General features: G+C 43.9%; 1 protein-coding gene across 1 annotated transcript; it reads right to left on the reverse strand.

The window, feature by feature from the left end:
• SDHAF3 (succinate dehydrogenase complex assembly factor 3) lies at positions 1–26,948 on the reverse strand. The gene is made up of 3 exons (XM_033165818.1): positions 26,830–26,948; positions 24,000–24,257; positions 1–542 (listed from the first exon to the last, which is right to left on the reverse strand). The coding sequence occupies exons 2-3, from the start codon at positions 24,180–24,182 to the stop codon at positions 339–341; spliced, it is 387 nt and encodes a 128-aa protein (XP_033021709.1). The 5' UTR covers positions 24,183–24,257; positions 26,830–26,948; the 3' UTR covers positions 1–338.
• Between the last annotated feature and the right edge of the window lie 758 nt (positions 26,949–27,706).

The following is a 27,706-nucleotide window of genomic DNA, read 5'->3' on the forward strand; positions in this document are numbered from 1 at the left end:
TATATACCCAGAAAATCCAGTTTTAGCACAAAGACATTAGTTTTAATCCCTGCACTATTACCACCGCCCCAGGATCTGACAAATTTAACACAACCAAAATGTTCCTTTATTCTAAATACTAGCTAGGCTGTAATTAATATAAATGGGGCCATGTGTATTTCTAAATATTTGTCATATGTATCCCTGGAGGCTGAAATAAAACAGAAAGGGTGAACATCAGTTTCATTTATTCTTCGGAGTGAAAATCTCTTCCAAAACAGAGCTAAAGAGGCACCAAAAACAAAACAATAAAACAAAATAACCCACCACCCTACTTAAAGCATATCCAAAGTAATGTGTCAATTTTTGTGATCTGTGTCATCCAAAATATTAAACTGTCTCTTGGGTTTGGTAGCTTCTTGCATCAGTTCCTGGAGCTGCCCAACTTGCTCATCTCGTAGGGCATGAAGCTTATCTTCTGGGAGGTGGGATCCAAAACGAGGCTGACCTGTACAGTTCTGTGCCTTTGGGTTAGTTTGTTGCAACAGCGTCGCTGCATAGATCTAAAAAGAAAGAAAAAGAGGAAACACTTCAGTTTGGACCCACGTTAAGGAAGTTCAGTAAGAATGAAAGCTTCTCGCTTCTTTCTCTTCTCTAGGTAAAGGGACCCCTGACCGTTAGGTCCAGTCGCGAACGACTCTGGGGTTGCGGCGCTCATCTCGCTTTATTGGCCGAGGGAGCCAGCGTACAGCTTCTAGGTCATGTGGCTAGCATGACTAAGCCGCTTCTGGCGAACCAGAGCAGCGCACAGAAACACTGTTTACCTTCCCGCCAGAGCAGTACCTATTTATCTACTTGCACTGGTGTGCTTTCGAACTGCTAGGTTGGCAGGAGCTGGGACCGAGCAACGGGAGCTCACCCCATCGCGGGGATTTGAACCGCTGAGCTTCTGATCGGCAAACCCTCTAGGCTCTGTGGTTTAACCCACAGCACCACCTGCGTCCCTTCTCTTCTCTAAGACCCCCTAAAAAACACTCTCTTAAAGGGCAGGGACTCTTTTGAACAACCTGACAACCTGGGAGCTACTGGAAGGAGGAGGTGATGGGAATTCTTTTCCCTTTTATTTGTAAAGGATTTTTTATTTCATTTTAGAATGCATACAAAGCTGAGGGAACATTTTTAATAACCAGTGAAAATTAAAACATAAAAAAGCAGAACTATAAAACAGGCACATAAAATAAATACAGTTGCATATGGGTTAGGTAACAAAGTGCCGGTCATGAAAGAAAGAAAGAAAGAAAAGCAAGGATAAGAGTTAAATAAATAATGTTAGTGTTATTTGGCTGCCAAGTATAGTTCCAGATTTGTCGCGCTTGTGCCGATGGTTGTCTTGAAAATGATGGTTCTGGTGTATATGTAACTAAAGGAATTCCAAATCATGTAAAAAAGTGTCTGAGGGTTCTAGTCCATGTCCAAATCTCACAATTCCGTGTAACTGTTTCCATCAGGGCTATATTCCAGAGGGAGTGGAACCAAGAGTCCAGTGTAAGATTTGGGGCTGTTTTCCATTGAGTTGTTACCACTATTCATGCTGTCAAGATCATATATAACGGCAGGAAAATGGGTCTCAGAATCCATAAACCAGGTCAAAAGGACCCCAAAACAATGTAAGAAACAGTAAATACTGATGGTGAAAATAACGATGTAGGGCAATAATATTTTTTTTAATAATATGAAATGAGCTCTGTAGTCAAAAAACACTGTACAGATGAAAAGCAAAATTTCCCCCTTGAAGCTGAACCTAGAATGAATGTATTACAGCATCATTGACGAGATCTGTGGACTGCTTCATTACTTTGCCAAAGCCAGTGTAGAAATGAGGAACTTCTCACGAGCAGAAAATGCGACCTTAAGATGCAGGGCTCAAGCAAGTCAATATCCCCATAGCCATTAGGGTCCTGCAATTCAGAAATAGCTTTTCAATTTAGCACTGGAAATCTGAGACCATGCACCACCCTAGGTTTTTTTTTTTTTAATGGCTCTATGCATTTAAACATCCTTTCCACACATACAACCTATAGCGTTGCGGTGGTACCAGTCCTACTTGGATTGTCGTTCCCAGAGGGTGTTGCTTGGGGAATGTTTTTCAGCCCTGTCAAACCTTCAGTGTGGGGTTCCGCAGGACTCAATCCTATCCCCCAGGTTGTTTAACGCCCCGCTGGGTGGGGTTATCCGGAGGTGTTGTCAGCAGTATGCTGATGAAACTCAGCTCTATTTCTCCTTTACATCTGCAGGTGAGGCAGTGGAAGTGCTGGACCACAGTGTCTTGCCTCAGTAATGGACTAGATAAGAGCCAACAAACTGAAGCTCAATCCAGATAAGCCTGAGGCACTGTTAGTGGGTGGTTCCCTAGACCAGATTTGGGGGGGGGGGAGGCTGCCTGCTCTTGATGGGGTTACACTTCCTCTGAAGGAGCACGTTTGTAGCTTGGGGGTACTCCTGGATTCTTTGCTGCCACTTGAGGCAGTGGCCCAGAGTGCCTTCCATCAGCTACGTCCCTATCTGGACAGGGATAGCCTAACTACTGTTGTCTATGCTCTGGTAACCTCGAGGTTGTTTGTTTGTTGTTGTTGTTTAGTTGTTTAGTCGTGTCCAACTCTTCGTGACCACAGCACGCCAGGCACTCCTGTCTTCCACTGCCTCCTGCAGTTTGGTCAGACTCATGTTAGTAGCTTCAAGAACACTTTCCAACTATCTCGTCCTCTGTCGTCCCCTTCTCCTTGTGCCCTCAATCTTTCACCTCAAGGTTAGATTACTGCAAAGTGTTATATGTAGAGCTGCCTCTGAAGCTGGTTTGGAAACTTCAGCTATTGAAGAATTCAGCGGCCAGGTTGCTCCCCAGAGCAAGACATTTTGAGCATATTACACTGATCCTGGTCCGACTGCACCGGCTACCAATTAGTCTCTGGGCCCAAATCAAAGTGCTGGTTTTGACCTATAAAAAGAGCTCAGGACCGCCTCTTTCCATATGCACCTACCCAGACCCTGAGATCATCTTCTGAAGCCCTTCTTCGTGTGCCTCCTCCTCGAGAGGTCTGGAGGGTAGCAACTCGAGAACAGGCCTTCTCTGCAGTGGATCCCCATCTGTATAATGCTCTCCCCAGGGACGTTCGCCTGGCACCTTCTTTATACACCTTTAGGCACCAGGCAAAAAAGCTCCTTTTTAACCAGGCCTTTGGTTGATTTGATTGACATCCTATGCCCTTTTTAAATGTGGTGGGTTGGGGGTATTTTTTGGGGGATGTTATTGGGTTGTTTTATTTTGATTATATATTTTGTGGTTTTATATTTTATTCTGTGAACCGCCCTGAGACCTCCGGGTATAGGGCAGTAAAAAATAAAATAGCTGGCTTTTCAATAATAAAAATAAACCCTTTAGGTTCCCAAACTGTGGTCCATGGACCTCTGCTTTATTTAGATGATCTGCAATGTGTCTATGGATTTGTGGTCAAAGATGGAAGATGGCACATTCCTTGCATTAAATATTCATATTGATTCATTTATTTGCACTTTTATTGGTTCTTTTATTTGTTATACTGCATTTTATTGTGCTATAACCTGAAGTCTGCGGAATTCAAACAGTAATACAATAAAGTACAATACACAATCAATAAAAGAAGCAACAGAAATACAATTGAAAGTCGTGCAGGCTCTTGCCCAGCGCATTACAATTGCTACAACAGGCAGAAAAATCATTTAAGTGGTCCGTCAAGTCCCTCAGCAATTTTCAAGTGGTCCATGAAGGAGAAGAAAGTCTAACAACCACTACTTTTGCACTCCGTGTTTGACGGTCACGATGAAAGCCAATTAAATTTATTTATAAGTGTGGGGGAGTGTAACATCTTTTGCATTACCTGAATATTCTGTCCTCCTATCTTGAGGTCAATTAGGCAAGATCTGACCTTTGTCCATATGATTCTTTATTTCTTTGGTGATAATTGTGTCCTATACACAGAAGCAGTTGTGTATTTTGCTCCAGCAGCTTCTAATATTAGAGCAGTATTTATTAAGGGGGTATGTAATGGTGGCATTGAACAGACATGGCATTATAATTGCAGTATGGCAGGGTCTCCTGTTTATATTCCTGTTTGTTGCCATGGTAGCCATGAAACGACTGAGATAACGAGGAACGTGTTTTATTTAAAAAGCAGGAACTATTGACTATTTTCAAAGATAATTTATCAAAAGTTTGTAATTGTTCCCCCCCTTATATATTTATTTATCTGCTGCTGTTTGCCATGTTGAAAATAGCTTCACACTTCAAGTAGTTAAAACATGATGGGCTGCAGAGAAGCATCACTGTTTGTAGAAACCTGTTGTTGGCTTTCGGCTGCCAACTACATTTTGGTATGTTCAGCTTGATTCCCAAAGTATTCTATCCAAACCCATTCTGGATCAGTCTTAAATCCCTAGTCATGATCTTATAATGTATATAGGTAAAGGTAAAGGGACCCCTAACCATTAGGTCCAGTCACGGATGACTCATGGGTTGCGGCGCTCATCTTGCTTTACTGGCCGAGGGAGCCGACGTTTGTCCACAGACAGTTTTTCCGGGTCATGTGGTCAGCATGACGAAGCCACTTCTGGCGAACCAGAGCAGCGCACGGAAACGCTGTTTACCTTCCCGCCGGAGCGGTACCTATTTATCTACTTGCACTCTGAGGTGCTTTCGAACTGCTAGGTGGGCAGGAGCTGGGGCTGAGCTCACCCTGTCGCGGGGATTCGAACAGCTGACCTTCTGATTGACAAACCCTAGGCTCTGTGGTTTAACCCACAGTGCCACCCGTGTATATATTTACCAACTTACACACAGTTATGCACACTTACGTCCCATTGCTTATTTTCTATTTTGTGCATGTGTGCGTAACTAAACTGTGCTCTGAATTTTGGCTAACTTACTTATAACTTAAGAATGTGAAGTGGAAGAAGATGATAAAGATACATGCTTCCTATCAACGCAAATAAACTGCAGGTCTCAATTTCAAAATAACCCACCAATAAAAGATGGTTTCTGTTTAATATTTATGCTTCATCTTTTATTGGTGGGTTATTTTGAAATTGAGACCTGCAGTTTTAATTGAATTTTTAAATTTGTATTTTAATCTGTTATTTTAAATTGATCGTTTTTATGTTTTTTGCTGTGATTTTAATTGATGTTAGCCGCCCTGAGCCCGGTTTTCTGGCTGGGAAGGGCGGGGTATAAATAAAATTATTATTATTATTATTATTATTATTATTATTATTATTATTATTATTATTAAGAATACCAGCATGCAGACTACAGCAGAGGTCGGGAACCTGAGGCCTGGGGCCAAATGTGGCCATCCAGTTCTTTTTTAACTGGCCTATGTGACTCTCTCATGGCCACACCGCTTCCTAGCCCTCCTCCACTGCCTTATCAAACGGTTTTGCCTGGCTCTGACCTTTAACAATGATAATGCCTCCTGCTTGTCTGGACAGAGAGATTTGAGGGTGGAGTGGATAATGGTCCTATTCATTGCCCCACATTAATTTTGCCAGTGGTATCACCCACCATGGTCATGTGGTTCTCAGAAGCTTGTCCTCAGCCTGAAAATTATTCCCCATCCCAGTCTAATAATATTAATAATAATAATAATAATAATAATAATAATAATAATAATAATAATAATAATTTTATTATTTATACCCCAGCCACTCTAAGGGACCAGACATTTTAAGAATACATTCATCATATATTGTATAATTGTATGCTTGGGTAGTACTTTCTTAAGATGCACCTTTAAGAAATTTTATTAGCAGCTTTCTTTCCAACAATGTTGATTCTCTTATCTTTTTAACCTAATCTTACATCCTGTCAATAGATGCACTCTGAAGCAATTGTTTCAAACAAAGTTATTACTCTGTAATCTTCATAAGCCTCATTGCCCTTCATCTTACTGATGTATTTTGATAACAGTAAATGCTAGAAACATTACCAGCCCATCAGGTTAACTTGCTGTATTTTCTTTTCACTTTTGCAATGGCTACAACTTCACAGCAGCCCACACTCCATAAGCAATTTAAAAGAATGTATTAAGATTTCAAAAGAAACACTTAAGTGTAGATCAAATTATAGAATCAGTTAATGAAGCTAATTTGAACTGACAGTTACTTTGCATTTCAATTTGAACTCCTGTACCAAGTCACCAACAGCAATTTATCTTCAGGTTATTTCAAGCTGCCTTTGTTAGTGAAATGAATCTATTAAACGTATCGAGTGGGTTCCCCCCCCCTTTTTTGGCAAAGGATGGAATGTTTTTCTGTGTGTTTATTACCTTTGCTTTTAAGTAAACAAGGACCGCTTTTAAAGGACTGCTTTTAAGTAAACAAGGACCCACTGTGGATATTTGCCAACCACATTGATCGTCTCATCACATTTAGACAGTCTTTATCAAGCCATGTCACAAGTGTCGTTATTGATTCCTTGATCCTTAGCAGCATCAGTCAACACCGCCTGTGAACTATGTGGACGGCAGAGGCATTTCTCATAGATTTACTTATGAGAATCAGCAATGAGGCATGATGGGAAGGGGGAGCCTACTTAATACCACTTTCTCATTCAACACAAATAAGGGTATGGAAGCAATCGGAGATGAGCTCCAGTCTCCCTCACTGCTCTTGCCTTGAGAAATTTCAATTACCGTATTGTTTGTGTTTGGATTTCTTAGTGGAAAGATGTCTAGCCTCCTCCCAAGCTCATGTACTCCATCCTAGTTCCTCTTTGTCCAATGCAGATTATTTTGCTTCCAGTTTTGATTAAATGAGCCCCACAAGTTATGCTTAATCTGCATTAAAAGTACAGATAAAATTATCACAAGTACCGCTATGGCACTTTTCTGGCAGATGGGTAGTTACTGCTTACTAGGAGAGAGATGGGGTGTTGGAAATGGCAGGGAGATCAGTGCTGTGCAAATTAATTGGCAGGGACAATAGATGGTCTCATCGCCACTGTCTTGTGCCTCCCGGTAAGTATCAGTGATCTCCTCCAGTCAAGCCGCTTCTGAAAATTGTGAATAAAATCATAGATGATTTTGAAAATGAGCATTAACCTTGCAACCGCAAGCTGGTTGTAAACTGAGGTATTATTTCATTTTCTGGCACCTATGGATTCCATTACTTAAAGGAGCCTTTCAGACAACCTAACTCTACTTGACTCCTGCCCATAAAGGTAAAGGGAACCCTGACCATTAGGTCCACTCTGGGGTTGTGGTGCTAGGAACTGCCCACAGGAAACTACAAAAATCAGTACGTACTGGGGAAGTGGAGAAGGTTGTCTGAATCCACCAATACCTCCAAGAAGTCGGGTAGAAAAAAATGTGTGGATCTGCCCAGAAATTCAAGTATCAAACAACTTCTCATTCCACTGCTTGTAAAGGATTGCTGGTGCCTAGAAGGGTTATTTATGTTCAGGTTTCTTACTTTCAGTCTTTGAGCAACTGAAGTCAATGACAGCTAAGTACTGAAGGAAACTTAGTTCTCAGTGTTCCATAGACAAGAAGTAAACCAGCCAGGTATGAAGCTCTCCAACCTTAAACAGCAAGAATGGCATCCCTGTAGGCTGGGATGTTCAAAGAAACCAAAAGGGAATCGGGTGCTCCCAGTCCATTGAAAAAAAAATGAATTTAGTACCGTACTAATTTGGGGATCCTTTTAAAAATTCAATTGATAGAAAGGCTTGTGCAGTTCAAAGACATTTGGAGCTTTGAAAAGCATCACTTCCGCACTCTGGGTATTTCAAAGTACTGTACTCCACATGCTAATGCCAAAGAACACACAGAAGCTAAGTTGTATCTCGCCAGAATACTGAACAAGTCAGACAGAAAACCCTGTGGGAGTGTTCACCCAAAGAAATAAGCACATGCTTATTGGGTAAAAGAACTTTCCCAAATCACGTGAAAATATTTCCACTGTACAAATCCACAGCAAGCACTGGGGGAAAGAATAAGAGAGCTTCCTTTAAAACTTGGGATCTGCTGAAACCGTTTTGATCATCTTGTTTTCAGCTGAAGTCTAACAATACATTTCATGCAAATATGCACACTGTTTTAACTTTGCGTGGTGGTCTTTTGCTTGAGAAGGGGAGGAATGTAAAGCACCCCACAGCTTCCTGTGGTCAGGAAGACAATTCCTGCATCTCCTGTGTAAAATCTTGTTTTGCACTGAGTCTTCCTGTTGTTTGTTTGTTCATACCACACATTTCAATGGATTTCCCCATCACTTTCCTAACTGCAAAAAGATGGTTTCTTTTCCCCCCAAGTGGATTTGTTGCACTAGAATACCTGAACTGGGCAAACTTAAATTTATCAGTATGCGCTTGGACCCCTTGCTCCTATTCCAGTATCTTTTTCAATGTGCCAAGAAAATACTGCTTCCAAGCCAACACCACTGGCTCCCCTGTTGCCAGATCCAAAATACAGTGGTACCTCAGGTTACAGATGCTTCAGGTTACAGACTCCGCTAACCCAGAAATAACGCTTCAGGTTAAGAACTTTGCATCAGGATAAAAACAGAAATTGTGCTCTGGCGGCGCAGCGGCAGCAGGAGGCCCCATTAGCTAAAGTGGTGCTTCAGGTTAAGAACGGACCTCCAGAACGAATTAAATTCTTAACCTGAGGTACCACTATATAAACACTACTGATTCCAGATGGTACTTTCAATTCATATAATCCATACATTACTTTGACTCGATATTCAGTCTCGCTCTTGTCAAGAACAAATCTTTTATTTCCACAGAGAATTGAGTTCTGCTTTTACTGCCACAAAGATTCATTGCAGGGAGAGGCCAGATGCATGAGAAATGATCACAGGGAAGGATATCTAATCAAACTGCAACACTGACTTTTCTTTTCTTTATTTTAGGACAGTATGAAAAAATAAATCTTACTGACTACAGAAACCCAATAAGTGTGTTACATTTTTTGTTGCAATGTGCACATCCAAGGGATTGGCCTAAGCAGAGCTTTCCAAATTCTGTGTCACGACACATTAGTGTCTCTGCTGCAATGTGTATAGGTGTGTCGCACAAACGCTCCCCGTGCTCCTCCCGGGGCTGGAAAGGAGTTAAGTTTAACCTCCGGTTTGCTAGTAAAGCTGAATTACTGTGTTGCAAAATGATGCATGTCGAAAAAGTGTGTCACCAACATGAACGATTTGCAAAGCTTTGGTCTAAAGTATTCTTAAAGCATTGTATTAAAGAAAAACAGGATTGCCAAATATTTTGAGCTTTGTATAGCATGCTACCTAGACACCTGTAGATGTCTGATGCTGGAGGATATGAGCTGCTGTAGCAACTCCTATGTACTCCCTCTTTGGGCTTGCTGCCTATCCCTCTGCCTAACTTGCCAAGAGACACAAAGCAGATGAAGAAGAGAGAGACAGATGAAGGGGCCAGGGAGGAGCCAGGTGGAAGCAGGTGCAGCTATCTCATCTACTGCATCAATGGCTGTATGTCCAACACCCAGGTTGTTATGTGGCAACCCTACTTATATACCCCAAAGATGGGGGATATGTCACCCTCCAGCTACTGTTGAATGCCAACTCTCTTTAGCCCCCCAACGAATGTAGGCAATGGGCAGGGATGATGGGATTTGTCATCCAACATCTGGAGAGATTATCCATCTCTGCCATACACCATGAAATAGCAATTCAAAACATCATTTGCCTTTCCAAGCATCCTGCACTTTCCCAATGGATTTCCCCCTGGGGAAGCAAAGCAGCCTTCTTCTCCATGTGTTATTTATTTATTTATTATTAGATTTATAGCCCACCTTCCCTGCAAGGAGACCCACTGAATATTTCCAAGTGAAACACACACAAACTGTGCTGTTAAATACTGAATATTTCCAATTTCCAACTTAATATAAAGGAAACACAATAATGACTACTCGTTATGAAGAAGCACAGAAGAGCTCAAAAGAGATAAAAATGTTATGCAAATGTTAATTCATTTATATGCAGGAGGCCATTCGTCACGCCTGGATTTCAATACGAAGTTGTAAGGTTAAGCCTGGGCCCCCCCCTTTAAGTTTTCGAAAAAGGAAAAGCTTTCAAATACTCTTTAAGCTCTTGACAGCAATCAAACAATGTACGAGCCCTGCCTCCTGAAAAACTATGTCGCTCTGGAAGCTGAAAATAAAGGAGTGTTTAAAATGAATACACCTTCTTAGAAATAAAACAGAAATCTCAGCTTCTTCTCCTCTGCCTTAGCTGCCATAGCAACGTGACTTACTCTCATACAATGAAGCGTTCTCTACCTTTGCAGCCCTGAACTAATAAAAGTTAAGCACGGCACGTCATATTAATGAGTTTTGATTCACTTAGGTACACCAACATTTTGGTTCTAGCCTATAGCAAGGGTAGGGGACCACCTGCCCCACACACCCAGGACCGGTGCTAGGGTTTCTGGCGCCCTAGGCAAGACCACCTTCTGGCGCCCCCCGCCAAAGCCTGCTTTAGCGGGAAGTGGGGGTGGTGGAGAGGCGAGCAGCAGTTTCTCCGCTGTAGCGGAGAAGCTGCTGCTCGCCCATCCCGCCCCCCCGCCCAAGCCTGGCCAGCGCCCACTCCATTTTGGCGCCCTAGGCAATTGCCTAGTTCGCCTTAATGGACGCGCCGGCCCTGCACACACCTCCCCACACCTGACATCAGGTGACATCGGGTGTGGGGCAGGTTAAAGCTACACAGCTACAGTTAAAGGGAGCTCCTAGTTGTTCCTTTGAAAACAGAGCTCCCTGGCAGCACCGACAGGGAGCCCCTTGGGCTTGGCAGCAGTAAGAACTTCCCCATCGGGGAACGTGCTTCTTCCAGCACTTTAAACCACTTCCTCTTACTTCAAAGTAAATGTGCATAGGACTGATGGGGTGTCAGGGACTGACTCCAAGCACAGATCCTTGAAAGACTATATTCCACTGCAATCAATGGCGCTTACTTCCAAGTAAACATATTCTACATACACCCTTGTGCAAATTAATTGAAACATACAATGTAGTTTGTTGTACAAATCTCACATATACGTACATTAGTAATGGATATGACCACCGCTATTTTTAAGCAGCATATGAACATGGTTTGGCATGGATTCTACTAGTTTTGAACCGTCACTGCTGATTTTTGGATCCCTGTAGCACGCTTGAATCAGCGCCTGGATGAGCTTCTCCATGGTCGTACAGTCTACAGCATGGAGGTGACTTTTGCATATAGCCCACAAATTCTCAATGGGATTTTCGTCTGGGGAATTCCCTGACCAATCAAGTACCTGGATTTGCTGCTCTGTCATGAATTTCTTCACCACTTTCGGTGTGTGACAGGGGGTTAGGTCCTGCTGCAATATCCCAGTACTGTCAGGATACCTCTTTTCCAGCTCTGGAACAACTCTCTTTTGTAGAACCTCAATATATTGTGGCGAGTGCATCATTCCTTCTATTGGCTGCAGGCTTCCGACACCATAATGATCAACTGACTTTTCGTGTTTGTTTTGAGTACAGGATTACAAGTAAGATAGAAAACATGCTTTGTTTCAATTAATTTGCACGTGTGTGTGTGTGTGTGTGTGTGTGTGTGTGTTTAAAGTGCCTCAGAATGGTGCAGACCTAGTCCTTTAGGTTACTCCTTTATGCACAAGAAATTAGTTATTACTTTTGTTTTTTTCTGTTAATATATATATCTACTCACACACAGTTGCAGGGAATTAATTTTAGTAATGTATTCACACATACACAAGCAGAAATATGACTACTGGTTTTTCTTCCGCACAATATCTGCAAAACAATTTTATCTAAAAAGCCAAAGTGTCATCAATTTGGAATTTCATTATCTTCCTGGAGAAATGTTTATCGCTACCACTCTCAGAATTACCTCCTTTGTTCCAGTTTCTAAGGAACTGTTTCAATGCTATCTGGACAGAAATGCAAACAAATGCATACATTTTTGGGGGGGGGACAACATACCTGGTATGTTTATAGAGGCTGGCAGGCACTGAAACACTCTGGAAACCTTTAATTAACCAATGGGATAGACTAATTAGGAGAAGAGCATGACGACGCCAACAAGGAGCTGACTCTGAACACATTTGATGGTGCAAAAGAACAAAGGCACTAAGCAGAGACCACAAACCAAATTCTAAGCACCTATTCACACAGCAATTAAAACCCATTACACGCTATTATCGGTTTTTCCACCAACTAAGCTCACATGCAGTTCTTTGTTATTAATTTAGCTGCTAATGGATTCTATAAAGCAACATCTAAAAAATATCTCCACTGATATGTGCAGATCCAAAGAGTTATGCACATAGGAAAATAGCTGTGACGATCACACAGGGTCCCCGGTCGTTTAACGGACTATTGATCCCTGTGCACCACGGCGCTTCGCTGCCACCAACCAGGATCCCCTCCCTGGTAATCACTGTCACAGTCAGGGTGTGATTTTAAACAAAATAATAAGTGTTTATTTAAAACATCAACAAACTTAAGATATTGGTTACATTGGTATGTATTTGTTCTTATCTCAACCCTATCCTAATCCTACACTCACCACTCTACCTCCCCACCAACCCTCACAGTCACCAACCAACTGCTTCAGTCAACTGCCCTGAACCAACCCCTAACCCCAACTGACTCACTCCAAGTGCCTTTGTTCAGCTGCCCCTAGCTCCTCCTCCCTCTATTGATTGGGCCATCTAGGGTCAGCCACTTAACCCTTTACTTACTCCTGCACATACATATATTCTCTAGGAAGGGCAAACGCCACAATAGCTGCCATGAACCACACCGAAATCTAACACGTGTATACATATACTCTACTCAGATCAGAAGATGAGAAAGATGGCAAAGGTCAGGATCAGGGAAAACAGGCACAATCCTGGCCCTGGATTAAATGTGAACTGAACAAGAGAAGTTCAGTTCACATTTAAAAACAAGCCTGCTTAGTTCTCACTTTATGAAACAATGCACTTCTCTGAATTTTGCATTGCCATTCTCCAACCATATATAGTAATGGGTAGAGAAATGCACATACGAAGGTAAAGTGTGCATATATTAGTGAAAAATAACACATTTGGGAAAAATAATTGTTCATATTAAGGAATACTGCATACAAAACACGTATATATCTATATATATAAAAACGTTCAAGATGGGTGCACAGATGCAAAGGCCTTGCTCTGTAACTGCTTGACCGATTGCCTTCAAATTTGGACACAACATTCCTTGGCCATACGGGAAGGTTCTTAGCTACCTAGATTGCAAAAATATCACACCTTTCCCAGGTAAATCCGTAAATTTGTGCAAAAAGCGTCCTCCAGTGGATGTTAGCAGCAATAACACAGTATAGACGTCTCTGCCGCCTTCCCCTTCTTCGGATGCCACTGCCATCATCCAATACAAAGGCAGATTGTCCAAAAACATTGCCACGCACGCGCGGACCAGCAAAGCTCCGCCGGCCATTTGCGAGCTGGCCTCTCCCACCACAAGAAGCAGCAACTTTCCGGCAGCCCCCCAAATCCTCATCCGAAAGAAATAAACATAAACATGGGCTGCAAACATCCAGCACTTCAGCAAAATATGGTCTGGCAAACCCTGCGTTTCTTCTTTTCCACTATACTTCCTTTTCAATTACAACAATTCAGCCACGGCAACGCGTGGCCGGCTCAGCTGGTTAAAAATATATACAGTGGTGCCTCACAAGACGAAATTAATTCATTCCACGAGTCGTTTCGTATTGCGAAAAATTCGTCTTGCAAAGCACGGTTTCCCATAGGAATGCATTGAATTTTTCATCTTGCGAAGCACGGCCATAGAAAAATTCGTCTTGCGAGTCACCTAAAAAATCGCAAAACCCTTTCGTCTAGCGAGTTTTTCATTGTGCGAGGCATTCGTCTTTCGAGGTACCACTGTAATCACAAACTGATGTGGAAATGTTAAGATTGTGGAAACTTCTAACAAGGGTACATACAACATATCTGTTTTCGTTTCAGAGAGTCCCTTCTACACGTCAGTGTGAGACGCTGCTGTCACAGACATTGTTAGGTTGGCGGGGAGAGAGTCAGGGGCGAGAGATGGGGGAAGAAAGAAGTGGGCAGTGGTCTTTCATTATTTTGCTTCGTGTACTTAGAGCCAGTGTGGTGTAGTGGTTAAGAGATTCCATAGGGTAGTGATAAAGTGGGATATCAAGTCCAAACTCTTCTTCTTCTTCTTCTTCCTCTACGTGCAGAGTTTTTGCGTCAGTATTGCGAGGATAGGTTCTTGAATGAAAACCTCGTTCACTTCCCCCCCAAAAAAAATCCCAGAGTGGAGCAGCGGGAGGGAACCGGTGGCCATTTAGATGCTGCCAGCACTACAGGGCCCATTTTCCCTGACCCCTGGCCATGCTGGGAGTCGGAGTCCAAAAACATCTTGAGGAACACGGGTTGCCCTCCCCTGAACAAGTGTAGGCAATCAGAGTGCTACATAAACTGCATCGGATTGGGGGGGGGTGTCTGTGTGGTGTTGCTGTGATCTTGCCTTTTGCTACTTAGCTTTGTAGCACAGGCGACTCCTCGCTTACAGGAGGGTTACGTTCTGGGCCTCTGCATGCATAAGTGAAACGCGTGTAGGTGCGCAGCCTGCTGCAGTACACGCAGCTTCCCGCCCAACAGCTGTTGAGCGGGGTAGCGTGGCAGCAACAAGAGCTTCTGCACACCATTTGGGAGGCCTTGCAGGTCTTTTTTGGCTCACTGGCGTCGTCTTCGGGCTCTGGATAGGGTCTCCTCGCAAGCCACAAGGACTTCCCAGCCCTCTCCTGCCAATTTCACCTTGGAATTTATGTATACATTTCCCAGCGCCGCATGTATGCACGAGTCAACCGCGCATTAAGTCGGGGGTGTTTGCCTGTACAAGTTATTTCTGTCAAACACACAGCGATATAATGCTATTCTTTATCTTAAAAAAAAAATGCAAACACGTTCAAACCTATGAATTAAACCCAAAATGAATAATATCCAACATGGCATCATCTATTTCAAAGTGCCAAGTGAGAGAAAATGTGTTTAATTCTCTATCAAATTAAATATTTATTCTCCACCAAGGGAACAATTAACGTGTCAATCCATTATGTCTTTCTCTAGTCTAATAAGGAATTGCCGAGTTTTTATATATGGGTTTTGTTTTTGTTTTTTTAAGATTTACCTAGAGACAAGAGACAAATTCAAGGAGGATAAGGCGATCAATCAGTACAAGTGGTTATGTTCTACCTTACTCTTGGAAGCAGCATGCCTCTGCCTGCTAGGTGTTGGCCAACCTATGTGCTGTTACTTCCCATAGGCACCTGGTTGTCCATTGTGAGACCAGGATGCTGGTCTAGACAGGCCATTGGCCTGATCCAGGAAGCTCTCATTAAGTTCTAATATACTTAGCCATACTTAAAGTCATACTTTTGAGACCGTGGGAGAGCACTGCCAGGCAGAGTGGAAAACACTGAGCAAAATGGACCAATGGCCTGGCTAAACACCTTCATGTGTTCATACGGAATAGATCAGACTTTCCCCAACTTTGGGTTGCTAAATGTTGTTGGGGCTATAATCCCCATCTTCCCCAACCAGCATGGCCAACGGTCAAGGGTGATGGAGGCTGTGGCCCAAAAACAACTGCGGAACTGTACGTTCTTCTCCCACGTTGTAGCCCATGCTGGGGAAGCTTGGCTGGATGGACCACTGGTCTAATAATGTCTTCCTCGTCCAAATGGTGTCTTCTTTTTCATCCAAAATATAATCTCATCGTATGCCAGCTTCCTTTCCCATTGACCTCCCTGCCATGCCGTGTTGGGGGGGTCTGAATATAATGCAACTGAAGTGAAACTCTACAGTTCACACATTAAATGCTCTCCCATTACATTTACTTGTCACCAGAAGCAATTGGGAAGGTTTCTGATGCTGCACAGAACACATGAATTCTCTTGAAAAGAGCAATTCAATCACAGGACTTAATACAGTGGTGAGGAGGAGTGGGGGGCAGCTGTTTCTATGGAATAGTCAAGAGTTATTCTCTCTGTAATAGCTAGACTGCCCAGCTCAGAGATCTTCTTTTTTCCCCTCTCTTTTTTTAAGGTAATGGCTCGTAGGCCTACTTCTCTAATAGGCAGGAAACAGCCTGACACCAGAGGAGGAAGTTCAGAAAGAGGTATCTATTAAAGCTTTTAGAACTGCGTTCAGAACCCACAGAGAGCACTCCCTAATCTGAAGACGGCTATGTAAAAGTGACAGCTCTTGAGAACTTGATAGCGCAAGGCAAGGAAGAGAATAGATAGGAGCGTCTGAGAAAATGGGATACAGAGCCGACAAGTAAATTCTTATACCAGCAATGAAGCCTAGTTGTGACACTGATTGTGGGGAGGGGGGAGTCCAATTTTGGTAGCACGGTTGCCTTTGAATCAGGAGCCTTTTTCTTCCCTAAGCACTTGCATATTACTAAGACTCTGGTACAGACACAAGAACTGCAGCATAAACACATCAGAGGTGAAGGATTGAAGCAATTATCCTTTTAATGCTCAGATAAGGAAACAGTTCGTCTTGGGATCGTAATATGTTTCGCCAGTAGTTTACACCAACTTGGACCCAGACCACTAAATCGGGATCGTGCTCCTGCTTAGAGGAAGGCTGTTGAGGGTCGGGTGGGGGAGGCGGTGGTTTTTGACAATTCATCACCATTTATAATAACTTCCCACCCTTCCTTCTGAAGAGAGCACAGGAAAGCAAACACATAAGCATCAAAAGGATTCAATTAAAAATAAAATAACGTGTTGTTGTTTTTAACTTCAAGTATTTCTTCTCCCTGAAAAACTGCTTCAGAGGGTTGGTCAGGTGGACACCAAAGCAGTACCTCGGTACAATGGTACCTCAGTTTTCGAACAGCTTAGTTCACAAACAACTTGGAACCCGAATACTGCAAAACCGGAAGTAGGTGTTCTGGTTTTCTAACTTTTTTCGGAAGCTGAATGTGCTCCATTTTGAGTCCCCCTGTGTTTCCTGTTGCACTGCTAATTTGTGCCCCCCCCCATTGTAATTCAAGCCTTCCGTTTCCAATTGCAGTGTTCTGAGGTGATATCTAGTGCTTTTGTTTTTGCTATTTATCTTGCGTTGTTGTTGTTTTTTTGAGGCTTTTTCAGTTAATTTGTTTTTCTCACTGTGTGGATCCCAGTTCAGCTACTGATTGATTGATTGATTGATTGAGTGACTGCGGAAATGGATAAAAGCCCCCCCCAAAACAATTACTATCATCAGTGCAGGTAAGAAAAAAGAATAATTTTTATTTTTATCATCTACAACACTGTCTTATTTATTTTATAGTACAGTACATTGTTTATTGCTTTCATTTTATGGATCAATGGTCTTGTAAGATAGTAAAATTCATGTTAAATTGCTGCTTCAGGGGTTGTTTTTAAAAGTCTGGAACGGATTAATCCATTTTGCATTACTCTCTATGGGAAAGCGCGCCTTGGTTTTGGAACGCTTTGGTTTTGGAACAGACTTACGGAATGGGTTAAGTTTGAGAACCAAGGTACCACTGTATTAGAGGTGATGCAAGGGGGGGGGGTAGCTATGGGGGAAGGCGAATCTGCAAAAAATGGTTCCCTGTCTCTCCAATGGGAGTCTTCCTACTTCCATTCACAGATGGGACACTCTGGAACCCACCTATAGACCACAGACCCATGTCCCCAGCTTTGAGTTCTCAAGACCACCAGAATTAGTTTTTGCAATAAAATATATTTGCTAGATAGCAATTGTTTTCTTCTAAAGTGCAAGACTTGGTCCCATGTCCACATTCACCCCCTTGCTGTCTTTATTTTGATCAAAGGCATCATAATCCTTCAGCAATATATCAAGGAAAACTGTACTTAGTGTTCCATCACGCTCACTATGGGGCTGAGAGGAATCATTTTTGAGTTCTAGACTCTTAGTCAAATAGCTGCATGTGAAAAGAAAACTGAACCAAACATCTATTTTCGTAGGTGATACATAAAGCAACTGAATACTGACAGATTATTTAAAAAACATATATAATTGGCTAAATTATTAAATTACATTCATTTTCTCTCTCCCTCTCTCTCTGAAACTGTGAATTAAGCAATACAGGTCTGATCCTAAATAAATAAAAAGTTTTCTTCCATGAAGTGTAATGATGTAAGCCCAGCTCAAAACTGATTTAAATCAAGAAGACTCATTCCGAAGAGACTAGCTTGGATCATTATTTTAATAATGGCAAAATCAGAGAAAGGGGGAGGCGATACAAAGGAAATAAATTATGAAAGTTACCGCAGCAAAATGGAGCCCATGCAGAGTAAAGAAACTTACTGTATCCTAAATAGAAACCGCCATCAATATGTATTAGGCATGTACACTCAGAGGTGCAACCGAATTTTCCACCATGTCAGTGAAATCACAATGAGACCTTTTTGTGATGCCTTGGAGCTTTTTTTTATCAGAAAGCTTTTTAAAAACATCTCCCAGAGGGAAAATTCTTTCACATACCCACACTAGCAACGTGGTAAAGTTATGATGGCTATTATTTAGCCTCCGAAGTGCTTAGGAAAAGTCGTATGTTGAAACCCTAGCTTCGTTGTTCCCATCCTGATTCCTATTATAACAAACTGCATTCATATGAAAGGACTGCTGCAGTTATAAAGGAAAGAACTACAGTTCAGAGGAAGGACACATGCTTGCATACAGAAGCCTATACCAAGAGCCAACTCATTTATTTATTTTCTTAAAAGGGCATCTAAAAATCACAGAAACCGAGAATTGTTGAGTTGGAAGGGACCCAAAGAGTCATCTAGTTCAACTCCCTATAATGCAGGAATCACAGCTAAAAGGTATGGGGATGGGCCATAGCTCAGTAGCAGAGCATGTGCAGGAGGTCTCAGGTTCGATCCCCAGCGTCTCTTGTTAAAAGGATCGAGTAGCACAGAGGTGAGGAACAACAACTCCCACCATCCTTGACCACTGCCCATGCTGGCTGGGGCTGATGGGAGTTGGAGTCCACAAGCATCTGGATTGCTGCAGGTTCCTCACTCAGCTCTGTGCTACCACCTGTCAATGCAACAGGTTCTCTGCTCCTGACATCATAGATAATGGGAAAGGCCCTCTACCTGAGAGAAAGTCCCTTGGAAGAAGAAGAGTTTGGATTTGATATCCCGCTTTTCACTACCCGAAGGAGTCTCAAAGCGGCTAACATTCTCCTTTCCCTTCCTCCCCCACAACAAACACTCTGTGAGGTGAGTGGGGCTGAGAGACTTCAAAGAAGTGTGACTAGCCCAAGGTCACCCAGCAGCTGCATGTGGAGGAGCGGAGACGCGAACCCGGTTCACCAGATTACGAGTCTACCACTCTTAACCACTACACCACACTGGCAAACAGTCCCTGCCAAACAGAAGAGACAACACTGGGCTAGACAGACAGGAAGTCTGATCTGGTTGAAGGCAGATCCCAGTGTTTCCATGTTTATGGAAGCCTTTGGGTCATGCCGGAACAACAAAGCATCTGGCGATGCTTGCTTTTCAGGTTAAAAGCAGCGCTAATCAAACCCACCGCGCTATGGATCATGATGACAGGCCAGAGCAGCTGTTGCCGTGACCCGCCTTGGCCACATCTGTCCCAGCAACCCATGAGCGCTGTGAAACACCTGGCAAAGGTCGTTGGTGCCACCGTGTGGAAAGCTCCAGGAACTGCACACTGATAGGACAACATCACCACTAAAGACCCATCATTTCATTAGCAGAAACTGGTCAATTGGTTGTGGTGGCATAGCTGCCATTTAAAAAACCCTCTCCCCTGTCGTTCTGGAGCTGGGTTTGTCATTTCAGGGGCCCGGTCCTAAAGGTCCTACCAAATCTAAGTCCTTTTCTTTAATCTCTAGGGACCTTGGAACACTCACTGCCTTGGGAACAGACCGTAGTTCAGTGGTAAAGCATCTGCCTGGCAAGCAGAAGGTCTCAGGTTCAATCCCCAGTGGCATCTGCAGGTAAATCTAGGAGAGACTCCTGCTTGAAACCCTGGAAAGCTGCTGCCAGTCGGTGCAGGCACTACTGAGCAAGATAGATCAATAGCATGACTCGGTATAAGGCAGCTTCCTATATTCGTTTAAGGCAGGTCTTCCCAAATTTGGGTCTCCAGCTGTTTTTGGACTAGCTGGAGACCTAAGTTTGGGAAACCCTGGTCTAAGGAAACAGAGAGTGGTCACTCCCAGACCAGGACCACAAGAAAAATTACTCCCATGCCTTTCCAGTGCTTTGCTCCCTTGCTTTGACCTCCTGTGCTCTTTAACCTTAGGACCTCAGATGTTATTATACCACAACTCCCATACAGTAATCCCTAACCAAATTAGCCAATGGTCAGGGGTGTTGGGGTTTGCAGCGCAGCAAACACTGACCTTCAACAGGTGTGTCAGGATCTACTTACTGGGTGTCACAGCCTGATTGCAACAGCAGCACTACAACTATCCATATATATATATGGTAAAAATAATAGTAATTAAGGAGTGGCTTCCCAAATGCATCTTTGAGTCAAAGGCAAGTCATGGATATGAAAAACTTGAAGACTACTGCAGTAAAGCATGACGACTGATAGCCTCAATGGCAGGGAAAGCCAATGTGATAAGGCACACAGATGTTGCTGGACTCCAACTCCCAACACTCTCAGCTGGAATGGCCGCTGGTCAAGGATGATGGGAGTTGTAGCCCACAACATTTGGAGGCTACTGCATTGGTTTCCCCCTGCTGTCTTGTCAGATACTCCATCTGCCGATGTAACACCTCCCTTCCCCCCCATTCAGGAATCTCTCTTGGGCCTACCTATGATCCAGAAACAAAGTGTTCTCATTTTCATTTCACATTTTCAGCATTTAATGCTGAGTGAGAGAGCAAGAGTAACATGCAGGTAATTTGTAGGCGTACAGTAAAATGTCTAAAGATAGCCTCCAAGACAAGAGATCTGAGACTATTTTAAAAGGTAGGGGTTGTATAACTTATTGTTTCGTAGAAAACCATGGAAATATGTGTCCAGTTTCATGAAGTTCTTAGAAACAAAAGGAAACCTGAGCAATGCTTCTTGTCTTTAGTGGGGCTGGTATTTCTTCACTCAGCACAAATCCTGGAGTATATTAAGTAACTTCCAGTTCCTTTTGCAAAGGAAATAATGCATAGAAGTTATATGGATGCACATGGACCAATCAGCATAATTTATATTCAATATGTAAGTTGAGGTTCTGGCTACAGAATTCCAGGCAGTACACTCACTTTTGCATCATGCCTACTTTAGCCAACTCTATCTTACACGGTGTCTTTTTTTCTGCAAAATAACTGAATTTCCGGCTTGGAGTGGTAAGAAACTAAACTATGCAGGCGAAAAAGCAATCTACTTTCTTATCCTGTGAAGGCATCCAGAGATGAAGAAATGTTGACTCAGAAATCAAGCCAGGGCAGATCACTATAGCAACAACCGCACAATCTCCCCTTTGAACTTCAAAATGGTGGTGCACATTAGGCTGCTGTTTTAAGCATACTTACTAGGCAAAAAAACCCAGCTGCAATTTGCTACCTTTCCATGCTGCCTAAGGAGAGGCCAAAGGAGAGTACAGTAGTACCTTGTAAGTCAAACAGAATCCATTCCGGAAGTCTGTTTGACTTCCAAAACGTTCGAAAACCAATTCGCGGCTTCTGATTGGCTGCAGGAGCTTCCTGCAGCCAATCAGAAGCCACGGAAGCCCCGCCGGATGTTCGGGTTCCAAAAGAACGTTCGCAAACCGCAACTATCACTTCTGGGTTTGTGGAGTTTGGGAGCCAAAATGTCCGAGTTCCAGAGCGTTCGGGATCCAAGGTACCCGGAAGCTGAACAAGAAGCCTTGAAGGACCACATCTGCCTTCAGAAGAGAGGTTCCCCACACCTGGGTTTGGTTCTCCCCCTCTCCCTGTGATGGGAGTGAGCCTTGGGTTCAAGTGGTTCCCCTTCCCCTCCTCCAGGATGGCCCCTTCCACTTGCATTCTTTTTATTAACCACGGTTAGCATTGTCTTCCAAATCTACAAAGCTATGGTTTATGAACCACAGTTAACAACTAACCATAGTCTAGGGATCAAAAGCAATGCTAAACCGTGGCTGGTCAAAAAATGGAAGCGAAAGTGGCCATGCCAGAAAAATGGGGAGAAGGGGAAGCGCACAAGTCCAAGTCTTGCCTGTGCTCATCTCTGTCACAATAAACCCGAGCCATAGAGAATCAAGTATTACCTTTAATCGTTATCATTAATTTCTCAACAAAACGCAGTTATCACACACAGGGCTTTGCATGACCTATGGGCTGCATGACTTACCAACGTTAATTCATTAACACTCTTGGGTAATAGCCACGATCAAGCCACACGCGCCAACTGCCTCTTTGTAAAGAGTGCCAATTATTTTAATTAAAAAGTAAGCATGTATTATATCGGAAGAAGGATGTGCTAATAATATATGCCGCTGATTGGATCTACCTGAAGAGCAGTATTTCCTCATAAACAAACAATACTTTGTTTGTACACCTCCCTCTGGCATGAATACTTCCCTGTGGCTTTCAAGATAGGACCCATTAATCTGAAAGCAAGCCTGAAAACATAAAAAGTAAGCCTGCTAACCAAGACCCCCTGCTACTTCAAAGCTAAAAACAACCACACACCAAAAAAACCAAGGCTGGGAAGAATGGTGTGCAATGCTTTGTGCCCTCTGTGAGTGCTTTTGCCTAGCCAGAATGTGTCCTTGAACTATAAAAATGCCTTTTGCTTGCCTGGCTAGAGAGCAGTGTTCGAAACTCCCACTGTTCTAGACGCATTTTGCAACAGGGAACTTCATTAGCACAAGCAGTTTCTGAGCTCTGAGAAATTAGGAGAGGGGACCTGTTCTCCTGTATTTTTCTGGGTTTCTTTCCAGAACTTTGCGTCTTTAGCAGTGACACATCTGAAAATGAATAGTGGTTCTATAGCTTTCTGCACACTTGTAGTGGAAAACGCGGAAGGGAAAAAATTGAACATGTGTAGGTTTGGCCTTACACAGCCAACCCTTCCTGAGTCATTGCAGGAGCACTCCTGCCCTTGAAGGTGGCCCTATAGAAATAACGCGAACCGTGAAAGGATTCAATCATGTATATATGTGCAACCGGAGGGGATGAAATACATAGCAAATACAAATATCTCTGAAGAGCCGGATAAGGCTCAAAAAGTACAATGTACAATGTGCAAAGAGTCCAATGTAATAAAGTGCTACAGTCTCTCAGGCGTCCTCGTCTGTCCTCCGACGGGCGGCTAGTTTATGTTATCACCGTTTCACTAGTGTAGTTTCTTCAAGGGACAGACTTCATCAACATGCTCACACACTAAACTTAACAAGGCTGAGATGCTCACACACCTCAACGGTTCCTGATTGGCAAAGCCCAGACGAGGACGCCTGAGAGACTGTAGCACTTTATTACATTGGACTCTTTGCGCATTGTCTTCAGAGATATTTGTATTTGCTATGTATTTCATCCCCTCAGGTTGCACATATATACATGATTGAATGCTTTCATGGTTTGCGTTATTTCTATACATCCTGCTATATTACTGTGTTGTCTGTTGTTGTTGCCTGGTTCACATGGCACGGTAAGCTTTGTCTACAGCCCGTGGTTAAAGAGGAGAGTGCTTAACAATGAGTCTGTGTTCAGATGATGAACTAAGATGGAACTTGGCTTAGCTGCAGCATCACAGTCTGCTAAAAGGAATGCCGGGGTAGCAAAACAAGTGCAACCTCCTCTCTGGGAGCCTGCATGTTTAAGCATTCACACTAAACCATGGTTTGACTTAACTTTATGTGTGAAAAAAGGGCGATAAGATATACATGTACAGTGAGTAAGACAGACCCAAATCGCATCCCCAAAAACTGAAGCAGGGCAGCAAAAGATGAAAAGATACTTGCCTCCCATTCCCGCAAGAAGCACTGAGCCTCTTCAGGACCAACAGATCTGTGTCTCCTGAACTCATCTTTCACATACTGGTCTCCCAGGGTCTTCAATTCCAGTGGCAATGCTCGGTGCAACTGCAGGATCTTCCTGTACAAAGTCCTTACCCGGGATACATGGTGGTTTAGGGTGCCTGGCATAACCCCTGAGAAATGCCACCAGGCTAAACAGGACTATGGGGGGTGTTGCTGGTTGCGTCTGGGCCAATGTTCGCCCTGGGGAAATAATTTCAAAGACCAGTAAGTTGGCTGAAGGAGAGAGAAGGGGTAGCTTTGTTAAATGCCTGCTGCTGAACTTGGTGGTGAAAAGGTACAATTAAAAAGTGTTAAAGGTACAATTAGGGATGGTAGGGGAGAAATTAGATTTGAGTTTGCATTTAAAACAGGGGTCCCCAAACTAAGGCCCGGGGGCCGGATGCAGCCCAATCGCCTTCTAAATCCGGCCCGCAGACGGTCCGGGAATCAGTGTGTTTTTACACGAGTAGAATGTGTCCTTTTATTTAAAATGCATCTCGGGGTTATTTATGGGGCATAGGAATTCGTTCATATTTTTTTTCAAAATATAGTCCGGCCCCCCACAAGGTCTGAGGGACAGTGGAAAAAGTTTGCTGACCCCTGATTTAAAAGGTATATCTAAGTTGCACTTTCTGAAACAACATACAAACTGAAAGCAGACATCCTTTTGAAAAACTCTCCGGGCTTTCAGACAGGGATCTTTTCCCAGCTCTAACTGGAAATGTAGAAGATTGAACCTGGAAAAAAAGTAGATGCTGTCTCACTAAACCAGGGACCTTTCTACTACTCTGGGAAATGGATTGACCGGTGATCCATTCTGGGAATTGCAGCTCTGTAAGGTGAATAGGAGTCTCCAGACGACTCTAAGCGCCTTTAACAAACTACAGTCCCCAGGATTATGGGGGGTGGGGGTGGGGAGTCAGGGCTGCTTAAAGTGATAGGATACTGCTATCTCCACTCTGTCCAAAATGCTCAAGGAGTCCCCCAGATGCAAGAGCGTCCCCACTTCAGAATGTGATTAAAATGGAGGAGGCGGAGCTCATGCCTATAACTGCATTGTCCTCCCATGGTTATTCCCCCACATTCCTAATTCTTGGAGAGGCTAGGGATGATGTGGAAACCTGTGTCCAACTGGAGCACTTCAAGCTGTCAGTAGGGTGGAGAGAGAGAAAGAAGGGGACTGAAGTGTTTGACTGTTTGTCTCTGCACAAAATTAAAATAAAATCCCTGCACACAGAAAGCTAGCGTGTTAGGGAGAAGCATCAGGCTGGATCTCTGCATATAGGAGGTGGTTTGGCTTTGTTTTTAAGTGAAGGGTTGTTCCAGCCGCAGTTTGTTAAAAGATGTGGAGTGTTGTTAGGGGGACCCCTATTCCCCTTGCAGAGCTACACTTCCCAGAGCTCCCTGTGCAGTGTGATTGCTTGTTAAACCACACTGAGAAATATAGCTGAGGGGAATAGAGGCTTCCTAACAACTGTCAGCGCCCTTAACAATCCACATTCCCCAGAATTCTTTGGGGGAGGCCAAGACTGTTTCAAGTGGCACCAGTGTTATTAAAAGTGTGGTGTGAATGTGGCCAAGTACAGAACAGATGCACACATTTTGCTACAGTCAAACCTTGGTTTTCGAACGTATCTGTTCCTGCACTCAAGCGGAAGATGCGTCGGACATTTGGCTTCTGAAAAACATTAAAAAACCAGAGCATTTACTTCCGGGTTTTCATCGTTCGGGAGCCGAAACGTTCCAAAACGGAGCCGTTTGGGAACCGAGGTTTGACTGTACTCCACTTGTTGTTTTCGTGTGGTCTGAACAGTTCCTCGCAAAACCCTGTGAAATAAGTGCCTTGGTTTGCTGTGTGTCAACCCAGTCACATTTGAGAGGTTTCAGGGTGGCAATCCTATATATGTCTCCTCAGAAGTAAGCCCCAATTTTATTCAAGGGAACTTACTCGGTACCAAGTTTGCTCCTGCCAATCAGTGACAACAGTGAGCTAGACGGACCAATCATCTGGCTCCATATAAGGCTGTTTCCTATGTACAGAATGGGAACTCTAACCACACTTTCGTATATATAATCCTTAAGCAGAGTTTGATCAAACAGTGGTGGAAGCTTGTCCTTTGCTCAGTTTTAACTGTAGCTTGGATGGATTAAACCGCAATTAATACCACCCCCTAGTGGAAGGACAGGGAACCCGCAGCTTTCCAGATGTTGCTGGACTACAACTCCCAGCATCCCACACCACTGGCCACGCTGGGAGGGGCTGGTGGGACTTGGAGTCCAACATCACCTGCAGGCCCTTCAGAGAAACCCACGCTCCCCTCCCACTCTACCTGCTAACACCGGGGTCAATGGAAAGCTGTGATCCTGCACACCCCTCACCTGGGAGCAACCCCCAGTGGGACTTACTCTCAAGCAAGCGTGCGGCAGACGGCTGCGTAACGAGGGGCGGCCGATTCAGGAGTGAGCCCTACGGATCACAGTGGGGCTTACTCCCGAGCAAACGTATCGAAAACCACGAGTGGGCTCCAGGAGGGCGTGTTTCTAAGGAGCCCCTGGAGCAGCAGACTGAACAGTGGGGCGGTTACGACGCCGCTATAGACACCAAACGGCGGGGATCCAGAAGGGATCTGAAGGCGTGCAGCCGGGGGGGGGGGGCAATCCTAAAACGCGCGCAAGGAAAGAGCAGGCGTCGCAGACTCGCAGCCCCAGATCCTGAGGCCGCCGGGTCTGGGAAGGCGACGTCGGAGGGATCCCGGGGCCGCGAGTTCGTTACCCGCAAGGTGCTTCCCAAGGGCAGGCCGGAGAAGGAGCAGCCGGGTCGGGTGGCTCGGAGCCGGCGCAGTGAGGCTGGAGCACCGGGGGGCGGCATCGCGCCTTTGCTCCGCCTCGGAGGAGGGCAGGGCTGAGCAGGACGTCTCCGCCCCTGCGTTGCGCTTTGAGGGATCGAGGCGGCGTGGAGACCGAGGGAGCTGCGATTAAGTTTCTTTTTAAAAGAGAGAAGGACCCATCTAAAGCTCTGTGCCCCGCTGGGTATCAGGACCCTTGCTCCTTGTTCCGTTCCCCAAAGGGCACCATCCGCTCACGCCTGCAAGAGGGAGGTGCCAGGCTTTTTTGCGCCCTACTTGCTCTCATACACACACACACACCCAAAATTGCTATTCATTTAAACAACCTTAATTCAGTGATCCCTTCTTCTCTTTCCGTGCTTCATTCTGCATACCATACATCCCTGCATATTTTACATGAACTAAACCATTCAGTAATCCATTGTGAACGCCATCAAAACTTATTTACACTGTTGAATTTATCTTCATGCTAGCTTCAGTTTTCGAGATCGGATGTAGGAAAAAAAATGAAGAGCATAAAACTTGGAACTGCTAAGTTTATTTTAAATTGCAAGAGCAAGTAATATAACCCTCTTTTTGATTATCTTTCTCAAATACAAAAGAAAACATTTTTAGCACCCAAAATGATTTTGGATAACCTTGTGAATTCTGGCGTTCAAATAAAAGTCTCTTAAAAGTTTCAAGTTCAAGCACATCAAAATCTCACTTAGTGTGTGTTTTCCTTTGCAAATTTTGTCACCAATTCCTTCAGGTCAAGTGCCCGATGCTTGGGGATGTTCAGTTGATAAGAATTGATAAGCCAAC

Source organism: Lacerta agilis, chromosome 12 (genome assembly GCF_009819535.1).
Source record: "Lacerta agilis isolate rLacAgi1 chromosome 12, rLacAgi1.pri, whole genome shotgun sequence".
NCBI lineage: Eukaryota > Metazoa > Chordata > Lepidosauria > Squamata > Lacertidae > Lacerta > Lacerta agilis.

Excerpts from the sequence above, each read along its gene's own strand:
- SDHAF3 (XM_033165818.1), bottom strand. The coding sequence starts at position 24,182 with ATGCCAGGCACCCTAAACCACCATGTATCCCGGGTAAGGACTTTGTAC. Across the intron at positions 543-23,999 it reads GCTTCTTGCGGGAATGGGAG|ATCTATGCAGCGACGCTGTT; the intron begins GCAAGTATCTTT and ends CTTTCTTTTTAG.